This window comes from Camelus ferus, chromosome 19 (assembly GCF_009834535.1).
Source record: "Camelus ferus isolate YT-003-E chromosome 19, BCGSAC_Cfer_1.0, whole genome shotgun sequence".
NCBI lineage: Eukaryota > Metazoa > Chordata > Mammalia > Artiodactyla > Camelidae > Camelus > Camelus ferus.
This window is the reverse complement of record NC_045714.1, coordinates 40,312,290-40,333,630: the sequence shown is the minus strand read 5'-3', so window position 1 is coordinate 40,333,630 and position 21,341 is coordinate 40,312,290. Positions and strand designations below refer to the sequence as shown.

Sequence of the window (21,341 nt, the reverse complement as noted above, 5' to 3'; positions counted from 1 at the left end):
CTAATATGAAAGCGGACTGGATTCCCAAGAAAACAAGAGTGAGGAAGCTCTTTATTCCCTACATGGAATGGTCTCCTGGTATAGTAAGGGAGAATGTAAGATACAAACTGGTGTGTGTCTATGCCTCTATTTGTGTAAAAAAACAGGGGAAAGACACACAATATTTGTTTTTTTCTTTCTTCTTCTCCTTTTTTTTTTTTTTTTTTAACATTTTTTACAGAGTTTGTTTGTATATACATAGATGTGTGCAATCTGATAATATGGATAGACCGGGGATGTGAACTGGATGCTTAGGGGACAGGAGTGGGTAGGACTTTCCACACTTTAATCTTTTTCTTCTGAATTTTGAACCATGAGAATTTATTATCCATTCAAAAAAAATTTTTTTAAAGCACCAAGAATGGTGCCTGGCCCCTAGTACACCCTCTGTAATAGTTTGGTGTCATTAATTAGGATATGTCTGTGGGAAATGTGGGCTTTCCTTGGGATTGTCAGAGCTCGCCAATCAAAGACTGGGCAGCCTGTGGTCCCGCGAGATACCGGGCTCAGGTCTCTGATACTCAGGACTTCGAAAGGAAATAAGCCCCCAAACCTGCAGCTGCTGGTCCTTCTGATTCTTGGAGAAACTGAGAGGAACGCAGAGGTTGTACAGAGAAACCCCTGAAGGCTGTCTAGGGGGCGCTCAGTCTTCATTACCCCGCCCCTCCCCGAGGGCCAAGGGAAGACTTACCCGGGGGGCAAAGGCGCGGAAGGACTTGGTGGTCAGTCGAAGGTTAGAGTTAGGTGGAACCTGCAGCGAAGGGACACAGAGAAGTTTTAGATGCTGCCACTGGAGCTGAAGGTCTGAAGAGGGAGGAGGAGGTGGGCGGATGTTCAATAACAGAGCTACTCCACTGCCCAGGGTTACCATGGCAACAACGAGATGCCTGTCCTGCATTCACCATAAACACACGAGTCCCGGGGTTCTCCTTGGGGTGTAGGTGACAGGTGGGACCCACTCAGAGGGTGAGATCTGCAGTCACACAGACCTAGGTTTGGCTCCTGGCTTTGTGACTGTGTGGTCTGAGGCCACTGCGTTTACCTTGCTGAGCCTCAACTTCCTCCCCTGCAAAATGGGGATAAGCATAGTCCCCACATATCGGGTCATTGTGAGGACTAAATGGGATGGTGGGTACAAACCATCTAGCCCAAGGCCTGGCATATAGTGAGCGCTCAATAAAACACAGCTATTATAATCCCATCCACTAAAAGAAAGAGCTGCATCGGGGGAGGGTGACTCAAACATGACAATAGAAGTAAACGGCCTGGGCGTGGGTGAGAAATCATTCCAAAGACAAAAAGTCACTCCATCCATCACCGCCAGTGCCCAGTTCATTACCAGGGTCAGCTGGACCATCTAATATGGACGGCATTGTGTCTTCCCCGCCGTCCTGATGTTGTTCAAGAGACCTCAGCTTTTACAAAGAGCTTTTTTTTTTTTAAACAAAGAAACAGCCATCTAAAACTCAGAAATACTAAAGAAACTGGAGAAATATTAAAGCTATGACCCACTATAAAATTTAGTATCCTTTATACAAAACCACATTGGAGACGTTGTTTTAGAGCTAAGCGCTACGAAGGCTTTGTCTCTCCTTTTCACTGTGAAATGGTACTAAATCACGCACCACTTCTAGTTTGGCTACAGAAAGCTCCCAGATTTATGGTTAAAAAAAATCAATTTATGGGCCCAGTGTCTTCATAATTGTGCTTTATTTTTTATTTCCTTGTCTATTTAACTTCATGCATTTATCCGTGTATCTGTTATCCTGCCTCATTTACTAAAATCCTTTTTTTCAAGCCTCCACAAACCATCAGGATAAGAGAAAATATGAATTAGAATAACAGATCTAGTCTGGAGGGAAAAGTACAACACAAACAAGCCGCAAAGTCTTCCACTATTGTTATAAAGGAGAAAGAACTTTGACTTTGAGCTTCCTGGCAGCTAAAATGAAAAGGAGAATTGTGCTAACTTACGTTTTTTCCTGGTCTTGATCTTTTTTTCTTAGTCATAATTTGCTATTTCCTTGATGTAAATGAGTGGAAAGGAAAAAAGGAAGGAAGGCCAGGCTACAGTGTCATTTGTGAGGGCTGTTCTGCGATGATTCTCACCATGTCATCTGTGATGGAAAAGTTCAGGTACCCCACTTCGTGATAAGCTAGGCTGGCTGTGTTGAAGGCATAATCAGAGATGGCAAAGTAGACCATTCGGCTGTGTTCCTCAGGAAGGCTCATGACAGGAGCAAGGAAGGCAACTGGGGAGCGGTGATCACGGCTAAAAATTTCACCCTGGAGAGAGAAATAGAGTCCATCTGAACTTTTCTAAGTCGATTCCAGAGCTGGACCTCTGAGCTAGGGAGTGAACTATAGAGCTTAATGAGGGAACATGGACTGAAGGCACTGCCTGAAACTCCACCATTAATTATATTTTTCTTTGGGTCAAAGTGTATCTACAGCATTCCTCAAAGTTCCCCAGAAGCTTTGGTATATTAACCTATAGGACCTCCTGGTCCTATATGCCACTGAGGGCCAGCTCTGACAGACCTCATCTGCATGGTGAGAAAGGTGAAGGAGGGGAAGAAGGGGGAGGGGAAGTTTTGAGGCCTAAGACACCTGGGGGAGGGTCCTGGCTCTGGGAACACTCCCCACCACTCCGTATCATCCTGCCCTGCACACAGCGGGGACCACTGGGGGGGATGAGGACAGGTCTGAAGCCAGGGGAACAAGAGGCCCCAAGAAATGGCTGACCCTGAGGGAATGGACCCACCCAAGCCCCTGCCCCAGGACCCTTACCTTAAGCATTACTTCCAGCATTTGGGCTGTTGCCCGAGGGGCTTCCGTTAAACTGTAATCAATGCCCATGAAATCGTCAATCTCTGTTGTGACTGTGAACCAGGGAGGGGCAGAATTAGGAGGCAGGCGATGGAGAAGGGGTGAGGGCTCTGGCTGACCCACACTCTCTGTGACTTTCTTCAGAGCCCCTCTGCCTTAACCTTCTGCCCTAAGCCCCTCCACTCGGCCCAGTGCTGGGGCAAAGAGTGCCTTCATTAAGATAGATGATGTGGGTGGTGGGACGCTTAGCCTGGGGCCAGAGCAGTTTCCAGAATCACACACACACACACACACACACACACACACACACACACACACACACACACACACACACACAAACATGCACACACACAGTCATCCTACGGGCAGGAGGAGCTCAGGTCTGGCAGCCCTTCCACACCTGGAGCTTCATGCCAAAGGGCATATAATCAGGAAAATCCTTCAGTTGCAGGATTGCAACTGAAGGTATTGTTCCCCAAGAGTAAAACTGAGCCCTGGATCTTTGGGAAAACTGGCTTCCTATCAACACAAATCAAATAACCAAGAAGGCCAGGACATGCCTCTCCAAGGCCCTGGGGGATGGGAGTTCTGTGTCACATGCACTGGGGTGTCTGTGCCCACCTGGGCCTCCACTGATGGGGGAATGTCAGCAGGTGAGTGTGGGGAACCTGGAGAGCACAGCATCGTAGGAGACCTCAGACAGTTTGTCAAGACTGTTCCTGCAAACTTCACATGTGGACCTAGACCCGGCACTTCCACCTGCACAGGGCTGTTCTCCGGGTGCATGCACGTGTGCGGGCAAAGAGGTGGTGCGGGGGTGCTCCCTGCCCCACTGTTGGCAGTGGCAACGGAAGGCAGCAAACTCCCCTGCCGAGCAGCTGGGGACTTATTAAACAAACGGAGACACATTTGTGAGACAGAATACTCCACAGCTATTAAAGTGAGGTCTTTTACAACTACGGCAGGGTCTGCTAACGCTGAAATTATACTGAGCTGCAAGAACAACTGTGTACGTTTCACACCTGGATATAGACCCCAAGACATGCGTCCACGTGAGCTGGAATATCCATAGCAGCACTGTCTGCAATGGTGTAAAGCTGAAACTATCCAAGTGGCCTTCAACAGTAGAATAGATAAATAAATGGAGGGACTTGGGCACGGTGGATTACACGGCAAGGAGCATGAATGAACTCACCACATGCAACAATGTGGATTGACCTCCTATTTTAAAGCTGAAAAAAGGAAGTCTTATGCTTTTGATAAAAGACTCTACTATATGGTTCCATTCATGTACAAAGTGCAAAACTGATGTTTGCTGGGAGCAGTTGGGAGAGTGGTTAACCTTGAGGGGTGGGGAGGGACAGAGGAAGACATGATGGGGCTGTGAAAGGTCAGTCACGTTCTGTATGTTGATCTGGGAGTTGGTACATGCGTGTGCTCAGTTTGTGAAAATTCTTTAAACTCTTTGCTTATGATCAAGCACTTTTCTCTGTATTAATTTCCACAAAAACGTTTTTAAAAATGAGATCAATTTATATGCACTGATATGGAAACTCTCCAAGGTATACAAGTTACAAAAGAACAATGTCTGTACTCTTACAGACCATATATATTCACCTATATTCATGAACAAAAGGAATACATATGGAACATATCATCATATACTTGTGTATGTGTGTATTTATATTTATATGTACATGCAAAGGAAATATCTGAGAGTATACACCCCAAATAGAGGTTACCTCCTGGAAGAAAATTTGGAGAGAGAAGGGGACTTTAATTTTTACTTTCAATACTTCTGTCCCGTGTAAGAGTTTGTAGGTACATACATGCACTTATAAAAACTAATAACAATAAAGTGTCCCACGGGTGGGTGGGGTGTTCTACCTGGCAGAGTTTGGAGATAAGGCTGTAAGTCAGAGGGCACTGAGTCTTCGATCTTTTCACAAATCTGAAAAAAAAAAAAAAAAAAAGAAAAGGGAAGAGAAGAGAAAGCCTGAGTGAGCTCCCTGGCTTTGATCATGCCCTGTGCTAATTGTTTCGTCACATTATTTCACGTATTTGCTAATTGGCCATTAATGCTACAAAAATTTATAAGGGCTTATGATGTGCCAGGTGCTTAGAAATTGGAAATGATCAAAAACATGCAAGAGCCCATGGGGACCCCAAAAGGGTCCAATCAGACCTGTCAAAGTCGATCCCAGGGCTGGATATCAGAGCTGGGTGGCCTCCTACACAGCCGGTTGAGAGGTCATGCACTGGAGTCACTGGCCAAAGCTCCTCAGTAAAGACTTTTTCCTTTGGGGGGGGGCCCTGGCCACCCAGAATCTAGAGTCTAGTAGCAGAACTAGACAGTAAGTAGCAAAAGCCACACAAATGAGTGGATAATTAACGTAGATACTTCTTAAATGTCATCACTTAACAGGTTGGCTGGATTGATCAATATTCCCGTTTTCCCTGCTGCCCGTGCAAGATGGAACACTCACATCCAGCAGGCTGCCACGCACAGTAGGCACTCAGAAAGTGTTGCCCTGATTGAGTTGCTTGCTTCTTAAGAAAAAAAAAATGTGTTCTCAACCCTGTTTGCTTTACTTGCTGTTATAGTCACTCGAATTATTTCTTACGTAAGCCCATGAAATATGACTAAGAGATGAATTGTTTCTATGAAAACCTGAGATCAATGCCTTGGAAGGGTGAGTTGCTTAAAAAAAATGCTAGTAAATTGGTGTGGGCGAGAAAAGCTTATGAGGAAAAACATCATAAAAACCTAGGATTCTGCATCAGGGTTGCCCTGCAAATGTCTTTAGATTCTCATTGTAGTAAAAGATATCTGAGCTGGAATTTGTAGCAGAATGTTGTAAGCAAAAAGGACTGCAGAAAACCAATCAAGAGACTGTTTACAAAGACTAGGTCTAGGCTGACATCAAAGGAATTTACATTTACTGTATTTTAAAAACATTTGGATTTATAGGTAAATATTTTCTTTGTTCAGGTGTGTGTGAGTGAGTCTTCACTTTAAACTGCTTTTAAAAGTTAACCAGTTACCGCCTACGGTGCAAATGGATCTACATATACAGAGGAGGAGAGGGGTGTGGGGTGGGGTGGCAGGGGGGTGTCCAAGAGGGTGGATGGCCCAGGGAGCAAGCACTCAGTAAGTACTTGCTATTCTTAGCCCTGCTGGTCAGATACCACATCCCTCCCCAACTGGCGCGTCAGAACCATCCTGCAACCAGGTTCTTAGTTGTCCTGGGAGATTTCTGAAGACCCACAAGGACCAGGGGTCAAGAAAGATCTCCATCTTTCCTGAGACATCCAGCCCTTACAAGGCCTTTGGGACAAGCTGCTCCAAGCTCCAGGAAGTTCAAATCCCTACCTAGCCTTCTGTCAACAAGGTGGCCCCAGGTGAGTTACTAAATGCTCTAAGCCTCCTCCATTAAGTGCAGGAAACCGGCATCTCCTTCAAAAGTTGTGGGTAGGATTCAGTGGCATTGCCCATGTGAAGTGCTTAGTACATTATTCCTGGCCAACTACAGGCTCAATAAATAGTCGCCATTATTATTATAAATAAGAATAGTTATGCAATGATACGTTTGGTATAACATTAATTATACTAATTTATAAAAATAACTATTATCGTGGTAATTTATTATCACGATAATTATTACATATTCCCCAAGCTATCCTAGATCCCCGGGACCCCAGAATAAGAAAAGGAACAGAATGCAGCTAGCTTGCCACATCCAATCTGTGGGGTCTGCATGCTATTCCAGCTTCAACCACCAGAGGGCACTCATGGCCAAACCAAACGTCAAACCGAGAGGAGGGGTGTGTGTGTGTTTTCCCTTTTCCTCCTTCATTGCTTTCTCCCTTCCCAAGCACAATCATTGCTGCAGACACAGCTCCAGGTATATGATATCTCAGATATGAGATTTTGGAATGTAGTGAGTGGGAGAACTGAAAGTTAACATGAGACCTCTTTGTTTTAGGTAGAGATTCCAAAATTTGGAGATTCCACATAAATTTTTTTAATAGGGAAAACTAGCACTTTGTTGCTGCTTCCCCAAGACAAGGTAGGTCCTCAGGAGTACATCCCAGTAGAAACCAGAGCTCCCTCCTGGTCCACATACTCCCGAAGTCTCCTGCTTGGTCCCTGCAGGCCCCTAAGTGTTGATTTCCTTTTTGGCCTTTGCAGACTGCAGGGCAGTGGCGGGCAGTGAGCAAGGCCAAGCAGAGGGAGGGGCAGGAGTTTCCATTTGGCCTCTGCTGTTTCAACATTGGTCAGAAATTTAACCATTCTCTGCCTAACCAGACAGATTCAGAGTCCAGAGACCCATATTCTGCCCCCAGTTTTGCCATATACCAACTCCATGACCTTGATTTGTCCTCTCTAGGCCTTGGGTATGAGAATGGCTGGGCCAGCCCCCAGGGCCATCCAAGGCCAGAGGTTTGTGAGGACTTGTGCCCAGCCCATAAGGGGCTCACTTGGCCACTCATACCTTGCTCTCCAGCATTCTTTGGAATTTGGACTCGATCTGGCTGTGGAAGAGATTCAGCAGCCACCTGCGAAGAGAAGCCAGGGGACAGTCAGCTGTGCCACTGAATGCAAGGACAGTGGGGCTCCAGGGAGAGCCAGGCCAGTCCCCAAGGGAGCCCTCCCTACCCCATCGCGGTACCCAGCTGTGTCCCAGAATCCTGGATGGGATGAAAACTCAGAGTCCCAGCTCCCAGCACACTCAATGATTCAGTGCATCTGGCATCCCAGCCCCCTGCAGCACCCCAAATTCAGTAGATTTGGGGGAGGGGCTCAAGAATCCATGTTTTTCTAATCGAAGAAACTGACACTTGAAGAGACTCCTTGAAGGGTGTGTATATTTTCATCAACTCTCTTTTAGCCAAATTCCTTTGTATTCCTTCAGTAGCCAAATTTCATTTGCCTGATGGTGGTCCCATGAAGTTCATTTTTTGGTGGAAATGACACACCAAGACTCTGAACTTAAACTTGCTTCTGCTAATTTCAGCAGGTCCCCCAAAGAATTATCTCCAAGTGCACGTGATCTGCCTGTGGCTTACGCCTGGACCCGGATGCTCATCAGAGGCCAGGCCTTGGGCTGGATGGGTCTCTAGCTGCAGCCAGTGGTAACCTACCCCAAATCTCCTGACACATGTGTCTCTACATCATGGATGTGGCTGCTACAGCTGGAGACAGCGACCTTGGGCCTCCCAGAGGGCTCACTGCCCAAGAGAAGATTGACTGAAATGGTGATGCCCTCAACCTTCAGGTCAAAGGAGCCCTGTAGTTTCCTGGAGGAGAAAGAGAACCAATAGTTGATTCCTAGATTAGAGTCGGCCACTGCTTTGGGGGAAAGTATAAATCTCAATTCTTATCTGCACAGAAGTGAAGCTGGGATAAAAATTTAATTTAAAAAATTATTATAAATATTTATTACAAAGCAAAGATTCATCACAAATACAAACATAAAAAATCAAGAAGAAAGCTTGGGTCCATTTAGTTATGATCAGGGATGAGCAAAGACCTTTCTAGGCGGGATCCAAGTCTCAGAAGCCATAAAGGAAATGGTTGTCCTTTAAGATGCTTTCAGGAAATGGTTGCCAGCGCAGAAAATTAAAACTTTAGTGAAAAAAAAGGCTTATTTTAAAAACCCTGTTTAAAAAAAAACTGTAATGAATAACAACAAAAAATGCCATATGCAAAGTAAAAAAAAATTGTATCTTGAGCCAACCAAAGAGCTAATTTCCTTAACATATGAGCTAATATATGATTTCATTTCCTTAACACACAAAGAACAAGGCCTATACAAAGTAACAAGGAAAGAACAAAACAACCCAAAGGGGGAAAAAAAAGAGATCAAAGATATGAACAGGAAGTTCAATTGCAAATAAGCACATGAAACGTTATTAAAAGAGAAAATCACAATGATGCCAGTTTTCACCCACCAGATTGATAAAAAGATTAGAAGTTTTCATACCCAGTGCTTGTGAATATATGGGTCAACCAGGCACTGGCTGGGAGAGCACATCTGGAACACAAATGGGTGGGATCTATCCTAATTTAACCACATATCCTTGCCCCAGTAATTTTACTTCTAAGTCTTTACTCTGTGGCTCATCCTGTCAAGATATATATGTGGGGCAGCTCATTGCAGCATCACAAGTAATAGCAAGAAATGAGAAAACAACCTTAAATGTCAACTAGTCAGGATAGGTTCACTACGTTGTGGGCACCTATGCTATGTAGCTTTTAGAAAAAATGAGGCCAAAGATGTGGAAGCAACATAAATGTTCACTGACAGATGACTGGACAAAGAAGACATGGCATACACACACACACACGCACGCACAATGGAATACTACTCAGCCATAAAAAAGGAACAATGCCATTTGCAGCAACATGGATGGACCTAGAGATGACCATACTAAGTGAAGTCAGAAAGAAAAAGACAAATATCATATGATGTCACTTAATATGTAGAATCTAAAAGAAATGATACAAATGAACTTACTTATAAAACAGAAAAAGACTCTCAGACATAGAAAACAAACTTACGGTTACCAAAGTGGGGAGAGGGGGAGGAATAAATTAGGAGTTTGAGATTAGCAGATACAAACTACAACATATAAAATAGATAAACAACAAGGTCCTACTGTATAGCACAGGGAATTACATTCAATATCTTATAATAACCTATAATGAAAAAGAATATGAAAAAGAATCTGAATATATGTATAACTGAATCACTCTACTGTACACCAGAAACTAACACAACATTGTAAATTAACTATGCTTTGATAAAAATAAATAAAAAAATAGAAAGCATGAGGCCAAATGGGACCTAGCTATACAATGAAATATTACTCAGCCATAAAAAGGAATAAGTACTGATGAGTACTGCAGGGTGGATGAATCTTGAAAATATTATGCTACATAACAGAGCCAGACGCAAAATGTCATATCTTGTATGATTCCATTTGTTTGGAAGGTCCTGAATAGGTAAATCCACAGAGACAGAAGGAGGAATGGTCAAGGCTACGGGGGGTGGGGAGTGGGGAGCGACTGCTCAGTGGTACGGAGCATCTCTTGGGGTGATGAACCTATTGTGGGACTAGACAGAGGTGGTGGTTTTACAACTTGTGACTGTGGTACTAAATGCCACTGACTCGTGTACTTTAAAGTGGTTAGTTTATGTTATGGGAATTTCACCTCAATAAAAAACTATATTTAAAAAAGATTAAAAAAAAAAAAGAATGAAGTAGCTATTTATATGCTCCCACAAAGAGAGCTTTAAGATACTTTAATGAAAAAAATCCAGGGCAGAAGAGTATGGCCTGATTCCTTGCACAGAAATTAAATAGATGTCGTATATAGGTGACATTTCTACTGAGCATCTTTCTAAAGTTGTGCCACCCAGAAGGAATATAATGTGAACCACATAGGTTATTTAAAATTTTCTAGTGGCCACATTAAAAAAGGCGAAAAGAAACAGGTGATATTAATTTTGATAGTACATATTATCAACTCAACATGGAATCAATGGAAAAGTTACTAATAAGTTTTCTTATGTTCGTTTTTTGTACTGTCTGCAAATCAGCTGTTTCACACTTACAGCAGATCTCAGTGTGTACCAACCACTTTTCATGTACTCAGTCAAGACATGTGGCCAGAGGTGACCTTATTGGACAGTGCAGGTCTGAAGTGTAAATGTGATCACAACACGCATTGTTACCTTCCTGTTAGGGGCTGAACTGTGTCTCCCCAAAATTCTTATGTTGAAAGTCCTAACCCTCCAGGACACAGAATGTGACTGTATTTGAGACAGAGCCTTTAAACAGTGATTGATTGAAAATTAGGCCATTAGAGTGGGCCAGAGTCCAATCTGATTGGTGTCCTTCTAAGAAGAGGAGATTGGGACACACAGAGAAACACTCGGAGTGCAGGCTTACAGAAGGATGACCATGTGAGGACACGGAGACAGAGCAGGCCACCTGCAAGCTCAGGCAAGAGGCCTTAGAAGAAACTAAACCTGCCGACATCCTGGTCTTGGACTTCTAGCCTCCAGAATGTGAAAAAAATTCTGTTGTTTGAGGCCTCCTGTCTGTGACATTTCACTCTGGCTGCCCAGGGAAACTAACCCACCTTCCTTCCAAGGACTGGAGGTCAGAGAACAGTTCACAGTGCTGGAGAGTTTGTGCTCCTGGGAGTCACCCCTGACCAATGACAAGCAGGAGGGTGGGGGAACTCAGAGGTGGGCTCTGCCTACACTGTCCCCAGGGGTCCCCAGGAGGGTCAAGCTCCATTAGCTGCCGGGCCTACGTCCTTCTTGCCACCTCCCTTCTGCACACCCCATGGACGTTTCCCTAGGTTACTCTCCAGAGAAAATACTTGCACTTGAATTCTTGTCTTGGGGTCTGCTGTGGGGGAAGCAAACCCAGAAGACACACTATTGTCTCACTGAGTTCAACCACTGCCCCATCAGAGAGGCCTGAGAGGGGAAGGGGCTCAGCCAAGGGCCAGGACCCAGACCCTGGTCTTCCTCTGGGCTGCACTCCTTCTCTCCACCATGTGGACTTTTGATGAGCTAGGAACACCCTGGACCCAAGAGGGAGGGAAGGAATGCCAAGGCCAAGCACAGAGTCCACTTACAGTTTCCACTTGCGCACCTTCCACTTGCCCTTGACCCTGATGAAGGAGTCAGAGATGCTGAAATGCAGGCCCTGGCCAGGGAGGGGCGTCAGAGCAGAGCCGAGCAGCTCGCAGCTGTGGACTTCCAGGCTGGGGAGAGAGACCCAGGGAAGCGGCATCAGCCCCCACATGGAGGCGGAGGCAAGGTCCAGTCTCAGCAGGGGTCTTGCTCTCACCCCCATCCCCGCGAGGACTAGGCCAGCAGAGCCTGGCGTGCGGCTCCCCCCACTCACTTGCTGTCATCTGCTGTGTGCCCTACACTGAATCTGCGGCCATGCTAAGTGCCTTATATGCATTGTCAGGCCTCACAGAGGGGTCAGTGCAGTTCTGATCCCCTTTTTAACAGAGCAGGAATAGAACCTCTTGGAAAGTATGCATTTCCCCAAAGTTGCACAGTCAGGACCAGAGCCCATGAATCTCCTGACCCTGGTTGGGTCCTGAGCAGGGCACATAAACACAGCCCGCCATCCCCGTTCTCCTCACGTCCCAGTCAGGGAATCCAGTTCAGGGGAAGGCCGAGGGCAGCCTTGAAAAGAGACACGAAAGGGCTAGGAGAAGATGATACACGTGGTGGGGCCGTCAATGGGAAAAGAATAGTCAGGTTCCATTTTCTTTGCCTGGCACACAGTAGGTGCTCAATAAATGTTTACTGATGGACAGAATAAAAGAAGGAGTGACTGAAGCCATCAGTGATGGTGAACAGAGAGGGCATGATGAGCTATGGGCCCAACTGCCCCAACCTCATTGTCTGTCTTTCAAAAAGTGATGCCTTTTTTAGCATCAGCTGCTTGTGTCTAATGATCCTTTGAAGATTCAGCTCGAATGCCGCCACTCCGGGAAGACTTCGTTGACTCCTCCAGATGTGCAAACCTCAGCTCTAACCATTGGACTACTCTATTTAAAGTTTAAGGTCTACAAAAAGTTTAAGGTCTATCTTCTCTTCCCAAATTATATCCATTGGCCAGGCCACACCCTGGATGATCACCCCAAAGAAGTAGCAAGTTATCTCCATTTTACAGATAAGAAAACTGAGGCTCAGTTCCCACAGCTAGGAGGTCTTCATTAATATCTGTTGTATGAATGAATGAAGGGGCCCAAGTTCTTCTCAGAATTTCCCTCTGAATTCTGCAAGGAACCATCCCACCATCTGCCCCATCCCACTGTCTGTCTGTCCTGACCCAATCCTGGGGCTCTCCCTCCCTTCCTCTCCAGACCTCCAGCCCTGCCCAGACTCCTCAGGGCCCCAGCAGAAAGGAGCCCTACCTGTAGAGCTCATAGTGCCCACTGCCGACGTGTTTGATATTGACGTCTCCAGTGAAATCGGGCAGTGTGATTTTGTGCAGCTTATTCTGCAGGGCCACCAGCCCCTCTCTGGCCACTGTGGACAGAAAAAAGCTGGAAGTCAGACTGGTTGGCCTGCCTCCCTCCCCTCTAAACCCTTCGGTGGCTCCCACCTGCCCTGGGGAAAAGGGCCAACTTCCCTATTAGGATTAATTACAGTTGCAGGCTATTGAGCCCCTCTGGAGTCCCAGGTAGCATGAGAGACACTCAGGAAGCATCATTGCATTTCAGGTGGGGTAGTTATGTTTGTGCCCATTACATGGATGAGGAAACAATGTTTTTGTCAGCAAGCTCCACGGGAGAGGAGTGCCGTGTGCTTGGCTGAGGGGCCCTCTTTCCTATCCTTCATGGCATCTAACCTGTGTAGAAGAAACTGTAAGGATTTTAGGACTAGAATCCTCACATTGGCATCTTTCTTGCTGGGTGACCTTGAGCAAGTCCTCAACCTTGGCGTTCTTGGTCTGTCTAGTAGCAATGATAATAATACTTTCCTCCCTGGGGTGGCATGAGGATTAAAAGAGATCATTGCAGCCCAGAAAGGGGGCTGGCAGGATGAAAAGCACCCTTGCTTTGTGCCTGGCATACATTAGGCACTCAGTAAATGCAGGGTTTATGCTATTGAAAATATGGAAAGGACCAAAATGTCCAGCTTTAGAGGACTTAAAGAAATGTGGTAGACTCACACAGTGGAAAGGATCAAAAGGCAAACTTTGCCTGATTTAGGTTTCAATATAAACAGCATTTACTAGGACTGTCTGTATACTTCTGAGGCGCTAGAGAGCTAGAATTCTGCTCTCAGGGAGGGCATGTGTACACAGATGACCAGCGGTCTCCCTAACTCCACCTCTTTCCAGTTTGCAGTCCACCCTTGAGCAAATGCACAAGCTAGTCTCTGCCAGAATGCTATCCCTTGTCCCTGGCTAACTCCCACTTATCTTTTCTACCTCACCTCCTCCAAGAAGCCCTTCCTGATTTCTTTCTCTCTGTTCCCATCCAGTCTGGTCTTCCAGCAACTCTACCTGAGGGAATGTCATTACCTCATTGAACAGATAAGGCAATTGAGGCTCCACAAATGTGAGGACCAGCCCTCCATCAATTACTGTGGGGAACGGTATATAACTACCTCAGATCCCTTGCCCCTTGGATTAATTCTGAGGACTTGTTTTAGCATCTTTTCAAAAATAATCCAAATGAATCGACATACAAAACAGAAACAGACTCACAGACATAGAAAACAAACTTATGTTTACCAAAAGGGAGAGGGATGGGGGACAGACAAATTAAGCGTATGGGATTAACAGATACGAACTACTCTGTATAAGATAAATAAGCATCAAGGATTTACTGTATATTCAATATCTTGTAATAACCTATAATGGAATATAATCTGCGAAAAAATAACTGAATCACTATGCTGTACACACGAAATACAATATTGTAAATCAATAGCCAGTAATTTTACCCATTCTTTGAAACTGAGGTATAATATACTTAGAGGTAAAACCTTAAAGGCACTAATCTTAAAGTTATTGGGAAGTAATTTTATATGTTTATGCACCCATCTAGCCGCCCTCTAGAGCAAGATGTAATGAAACCCTAACACCCTTCTGGGCGCCTGGTTTGCTACCGGCTGCGGGACGTAACCACCGTTCTGACATCCATTAAAAATTTTTTTTGATTGAAGTGTAGTTGATTTACAATGTTAGTTTTAGGTACATATACATATTTCTTTTTCTTTTCAGATTCTTTTCCATTATACATTATTACAAGAATTAAATATAGTTCCCTGTGCTATACAGTAGGTCCTGTTGTTTATCTATTTTATATATAGTAATGTGTATTTGTTAATCCCCAACCCCTAATTTATCCCTTTAGTATTTTTTTTAATTAAAAAATTTTTTTTTCTGCAGGGGAGGTAATTAGATTTATTCATTTATTTTATTTTTAGAGGAGGTACTGGGGATTGAACCCAGGACCTTGTGTATGCTAAGCATGTGCTCTACCACTTGAGCTATACCCTCCCCTACTAGTTTTTTTTAATACTTCTTTTTTTTTTAAGTATTCTTTTTTTTTTTTTTTTTTGTGATGGAGGTAGTGGGGATTGAACCCAGGACCTCATGCATACTAAGCACACACTCTACCACTGAACTATACCCACCACCCCATTCCCCAACATCTAGTTTTAAGGCATATGTTTTCAAATTTGAACAAGTCTTTTCCAGCGGAACTGTTCCCGTCACTGGGGTGACAGCTGGTTTACTAACACACCTCCCCTGGCCACCTGCCCTCCCCCATCTCGCCTTCCCACTCTCCTATGTTTTCACCTCCCCCATCAACTACTTGTGCCCAACTCTTTCTCTCCATTGGCCAGTGGGAAACCCAGCTAAGACAAGTTACATGCCCCAGGAGCCCAGTGGCTGGGTGACGAGGCCAGGACCTGAGCCAGAGCTGCCTGACCGGGCTGGCTGCGCCGACCTGAAGGAGAATCCCGTCTGTGTCCCCGGCTGTACCCAGAGCAGCCTGGGGCCAAGCGGGTCAGCCAAGCCCAGCCGACCTCGCAGCTCCTTACCGTACTCCAAGCCCTTGTTGGTGATCCTGACGACCAGGCCGGGATTGGCACCCAGGGTCTCTGGGGCAGACATGAGCAGCATTCCCAGCAGGAGAGAGGGCAGGGCCCCGGCCAAGGCCCCCATCCTGGTTCCCAGCAGGCTGGGCCAGGCCTGTCGCAGCCTCAGCTCCCTTAAGTAGCTGAGGCCCGAGGGCGGGGGTGGCCCCTGAGTGGGGCGGGTTCCTGGGATCAGGAAGGGGAGGCCTGGTGACTGGAACCTGCTTGCAACACTGTAGGGGGTCACAGGTCATACTTAAAAGCCTGTTGTCCCTGCCAGGGGCCAGAGGGTGGGTTGGCCTGGGCCCAGGTGACACTCTGTACACCCTTCCCAGTAAAAGACCCCACACCGATAACCAGGAAGGCCGGGTTTTACAGACAAGGAGGCTGAGGTTCAGAGAAGCCACGTCACTGGCTCAAACTTACACACCTGGCAGGTGGCACAGCTGGGAGTCAAAGCCAGTTGAGTTATACTCAACTCTGTTTATGTGAAAAAGATATTTTCCCCTCCTCCCCCTACTCCCCATCTCCTGTGGGAAAACAGGCTTTCTCAAACCTCGCTGGTGGTAAAATTTTCTGGAAGCCAATTTGGCAAATCCTTACACACCTGCATGCCTGGTGATCCAGCAATTCCACTTCTGGAACTTGACTCTCGGTACATAATTAAGTCAGTGTGGAAATACGTCACTGCAGTAAGATGCCCTTTGCTGCTCCATGTGACATCGACAAGGCAAGAGTGGGACCCAATGTAAGGCATTCAACAAAGGGCATTGGGTACATTAACTGTGACGCATTTAAAGAGAGGCTGCAGAAATAAAGGTCTTTCTTGATAGAGTGAGGTTCTATTTCTTTGTTCTGTTCCCATGTTTGCCAATCTGGAAAATTTTTAGCAAGGAGTTATGAGGGATGAGTTATGGTTGGATGGGCAGGATTGTGGGGTTTTTTTTTTTTTAATCTTTTTGTTTGCTGGTATTTCAGATTTTTAATTTTCTCGGGATACAGTGAATTTGCAGTAAGTAAAGGCAATCCAATTTTATTTGGGAAATCAAAATTTATAGTAGAGGTGTGCTTAACTCATAGGGATCTCTCCTTTCCCAAGGACTCCCTGTATTTGTGAATTTTGTTCTGCCCCTACCTCCGGGAAGCCTTCCCTGATACCCCCAAGTTTCCCTGAATTAGAGAATGATTCTCCTTTGGGGTCCCTGAATCCTCTGCACTTTCTCCATCATTGCTTTGACCACTCTCTGCCTTTTTGTAATTGTAGTCATTTAAAAATATGCCCACAAATTCTTTGATACTTTTTCCATCGAAAGGGGGAGGCTTGTGCCCTCCCCTTGAAATTGGGTGGGCCTTCATGACTGCCTCAATAAATTGCCCGTGGCAGGAGTGATGGAGTTTTTCCCCAGTGGGTCATAAAAGGCACTGGAATTGGGGTTGAGATCAGAACTTCCCGCGCTGAGTGCCTGGAAGCCCACAGCCAGGGCTTTTCTGCTCCTCTGTGCCCAAGGCTGAGGTTGTCAGGAGTCCTCTGTCACCACACCCCAAGCCGCCTGGGTGCTCCTGCAGGCAGGGCTGAGCCTTCAAATCCTATGATCCTTCCAGCATTAGTGGAAACTGGCGGGAAAGCAATATTTATTGAGCCCCTATCATGCGCCGGGCACCATGCTGGTTATGCCACACGCCTCCTCTCGGCCCTGCTGCAGCCCTTTAAGGTGAGCATTTCAGTCTCATTTTGAGCTGAAGAAACTGAGGCTGAGAGGGGTGAAGTCATTAGGCCACAGTCACCCAGCGGGGGTCTGAACGCAGATCTGTGGGACGCTTTTCCAAAGCCATGGTCAGGGAAGTCTTCCCTGAGGTGGTGTGCTGAGCTGAGACCTTCAGCGTGGGGAGGAGCCAGCCTTTGGAAGCGCCATTCCAGGCTGAGCAAAGAGCAAGGACAAAGGCTTGGCAGCTGCCAAGGTCTCCCAGGGGCTCCCAGTGTGCCTGGGGTGTCTGCTTCCTGGACTCAGTCTGCAGAGGTAGGGAGCGATCCCGGGCTGGGAGGTGAGAAACCAGGGTTCCCATCTGGCTCAGCTCCTGCCCCGCCCTGTGACCCTCAGTAAACCTGGTTTCCTTCTCGTGCCTCAGTTTCCCTCTGTAAAATGAGGGGGCAGAGCAGGTGACTCCCATGGATGCTCCCAGCTTGGAGAGGGGGGAGGACAAGTCTAGAGTGGGGACGTTGCGGGGACACAGATGTCACTCTTCCTCCGGCCGCAGTCTGAGGCAGTCTGGGCTGGGGGCCGATTGCAGGGGCCGAGAGTTCCCACAGGAGCAACCTTCAGACCTTAGACCTTTCCCGGTCAGCCAGCGAGCGTATCCCAGGGCCCCAGGCCAGGCCTCCACCCCCACAGGTGCCCATCTCCAGCTCAAGGTCCCTGCTGGTAACCTAGGACCCGGCAGAGGCCCCTGGGAACAGCGTGACTCCAACACTGGTCAGCACCCCGGGCTTTTCTTGTTCCAGGCTGTCCATCCACGTCCATGAAATCCAACGCCACCGACACTCCCACTCCCATCAGGCCCTGCAGCAGAGAAACCGCTCCCCCTCTAGTAAGAACGGTGTTTATTGTGTGCTGACAACAGAAGTCTTGAAAAGACATTGGAAAACCCGGAATTTGGAAACCACAAGGCCTGGAATCCTGAGCAGCACACAGTCGATAATTTGGTGAATGAACTTAAAGCAGAAAAGTGGAAGGTTAAGGGCATGGACTCTGGGGCCAGATGGCCTGGGTTTGAATCCTGGCTCGCCCACCGGGTGATCTTGGGCACGCTGACTCAGTTTCCTCATCTGTAATCGCACTCAGCCAAAGGGCAGCAGGGAGGGGGTCAGAGGTCAGGAAGAGAGAGGGATCAAGGCACTTCTTCCTTGCTTTGGATCTCAGGTCTGGCCCTCACTCCTGACACTTCCTCCCCTACGGCTCCGGTCCCTCCCCGGGCTTGGACACCCCAACTCCTTTCTTTGCTGCTTCAAGCCTAGGGAGGCTAGTTCCTGGGGGGCCTCACCTCCTTCACCTGTTTCCTTAAGCTTGTCCCCCAACTCTATAAATAACCCCTTCATTTGAATCCCAGGAGCCATGAGTTGGATTCTGGTGTCCTGCCCGGACTCTGACTGGCACAACTGGTACACTAGTTCTTCTGTGTACTGACCCTCTGCAGCAGGTGCCTTTCCTCTAGTGGAGTGCTCTGAATTCTTTCCCAAAGTCCGCACAGGTCTTGCGCACGGACAGTAGCCTGTGAAAGACAGAACTAAAAGTACACAGCAACCCTTGCTCTGGCACCCAGGGTGTCTTTGGGGGCCGCCTTCCATAGAGAGGTGACAGCCTCTTGGGTCTTGTAGGTCACATGAGGTTTTGCAGAGGAGAGAGCCAAGGGTAGTCCAGGAGAAGGCAGCAGCGTGTGTCAAAACACAGAGCCAGAACACGTGACAGACTGGCAGCGTGGGAGCCTGGGTCCTTGTCCAGGCTCTGTTCCTGATGCGCTGTGTGACACAGGGCAAACTACACCCCTCTCTGAGCCTCACTTTGCCTCCAAACACAGATGAAGGTTTTGGACTAGGACAGTGTTTCTCGAATTCCAGGGATCTCGTTTATTTATTTATTTATTTTAAAATGGATTTTCATTGAGATATAATTGACTTATAAGTCTAAAGTGTACAACATGTTGACTTCATAGATTTACATGTTGTAATATGATTTCCACTGTAGCGTTAGCTGATACCTCTATCATAGCGCGTAATTATCATTTCTCTTTTGTGGTGGGAACAATTAAGATCTAGTCTCTTAGCAACCTTGATGTTTATGATATAGCATTTTTGCCTCTGATCTGCATTAGATCTGCAGGACTTTTTTATCTACTTGTTTCAAATTTGTGACCTTAAATAACACTTTCCCAACTCCACCTCCCCCACCCAGCTCCTGGCAATCGTCATTCTCCTCTGTTTTTATGAGTTCAGTTTTTTTGGATTCCACAGATAAGCGGTATCATACAGTATTTATCTTTTTTTTTTTTTGCCTTGCATAATACCCTTAAGGTCCATGATGTTATATCAGATGACAGGGTTGCCTCCTGTTCATGGCTGAATAATATTTCATAGTGTGTGTGTATGTACGTATATATGTTATATATATAACTTTTGCATGTGGAGATAAGGGAATGCTTGTATACTGTTGGTGGGAATGTAAATTGATAGAGCCACTATGGAAAGCAGTATGGAAGACCCTCAAAAAATTAAAAATGGAGCTATCATATGACCCAGCAATTCCATCTCTTGGTATAAATGCAAAGAAAATTGAAACAGGGTATCAAAGAGATATATGAACCTCCATGTTTATTGAAGCATTATCCACAATAGCCAAGAATGGAAACAACCCAAGTGTCTGTCAATGGATAAATGGATAAAGAAGTGTGGTATGTATGTATGTATGTATGTATCTATCTGTATACATATATATGTATGTATACACACCAGGGATCTTGTTAAATGCAAATTCTGATTGATCAGGTTCTTTTGGGAGCTGAGACTCTGCATTTCTAACAAGCTCCCAGGTGCTGCTGATCTCGGACCACACTTTGAGAATAAGGCGCTAAATGAGCTCCAACTTCCCTCCAAGCTCAGTGATTCATACCTCTGTTCACGCTTATTTTCAGGGCAGTTTTCTCTGACGGTGCCTGCAGCCCTGAGAACATAGGCTCTAGTTGAAGGGAAGGATGTTGTGAAGAGCTGTAGTTCTGGATCTCTATAGGGCACTTGCGGAGTTTGATATTTGTGGCAGCAAGCATGCGCACGCACACGCACACACACACACACACACACACACACACACACACCCTGAAGCATGTGGATCCACAGAAAAAAGTAGTACTGTGAGTGATGATCCATTGTGGTTTGAGATGGTGTCACCTACTTGGGATGCTAGGAGACCCACTGGAGCAGGTTTGGCCATGGGGACACACAGCCCCTCACCCCAGGGAGACTTTAAGGAACTTGAAGACCCTTGAATCTCTCCCTCCACCTCCTTCTCTGCCTCTTCAACTGGCAGCATCCAAAATTCCAGCCGTAGCCTCATTTCACTGGGTCTTGACAGCTTTGGGGACCCTAAGGAGCTTCTGTTAAAATGAACATGTCTCAGCAAGAAAAGATTCTTTAATATTTGCCAGAGCTCACTTTATTGGATTCCTTTCCTGGAAGTCCAGAGGGCCCTTGCTTTTACAGACGGGGAAGCTGAGACCGGAGAGAGACAGGACTGGCCATGCTGTGAATCCATCACTGAACCCAGATTTCTAGCTGGGCAGCAGTCCTGGCTCTGGGGGTCAGGCCCGCCCAGGTAGGAAGCTGCGGGTCATGCTCTGAAAACCATGAGTGGCTTTGAGATGTGGATTCAAATCCCAGATCATTTAAAAAATAAATATTTATTGAGCATCAATTGTATGGCAGGTATTGGGCATATAACTGTAGCAAGCCAGATATAGTTCTTACAGTATAATGAGAATTACTGGGTTTATTAATATTCAGTGCTAACTTTGATTGCTACTTGTCAGGTCTTGTACCACAGATCTCACATATATTTAATTCTCATAACAACTCTATGAGGTATTATTATGCACCTTATTTTACAGGTGAAAAGATTGAAGGCCAGAGACTTAATTGCTCAAAGTCACACATCGGATAAATAGCAGAGCAGAGATTTGAACCCATGGTGTCTGGGACCACAGCTCACACTCCTAACCACCATGCCATGAAATTATTTATCATTAGTACCACTGATTCCTCTCAACAATCTCATGCCAAAAAGG

General features: G+C 46.2%; 1 protein-coding gene across 4 annotated transcripts in view; it reads right to left on the bottom strand.

Annotated features, from left to right (window-relative positions):
* LBP (lipopolysaccharide binding protein) overlaps positions 1-15,636 on the bottom strand; it is a 38,246-nt gene extending 22,610 nt beyond the window's left edge. For all 4 annotated transcript variants that reach the window (XM_032462288.1, XM_032462291.1, XM_006188627.3 and 1 more), the window contains exons 1-9: positions 15,477-15,636; positions 12,830-12,944; positions 11,528-11,656; positions 8,014-8,169; positions 7,365-7,428; positions 4,756-4,819; positions 2,830-2,921; positions 2,149-2,325; positions 731-790 (exon numbers count right to left, since the gene is read on the bottom strand). In XM_032462288.1, coding sequence (XP_032318179.1) covers positions 731-790; positions 2,149-2,325; positions 2,830-2,921; positions 4,756-4,819; positions 7,365-7,428; positions 8,014-8,169; positions 11,528-11,656; positions 12,830-12,944; positions 15,477-15,600 — 981 coding nt within the window. In that variant the 5' untranslated portion in view covers positions 15,601-15,636. The remainder of the gene's footprint in view (positions 1-730; positions 791-2,148; positions 2,326-2,829; positions 2,922-4,755; positions 4,820-7,364; positions 7,429-8,013; positions 8,170-11,527; positions 11,657-12,829; positions 12,945-15,476) is intronic.
* Positions 15,637-21,341: the final 5,705 nt, after the last annotated feature.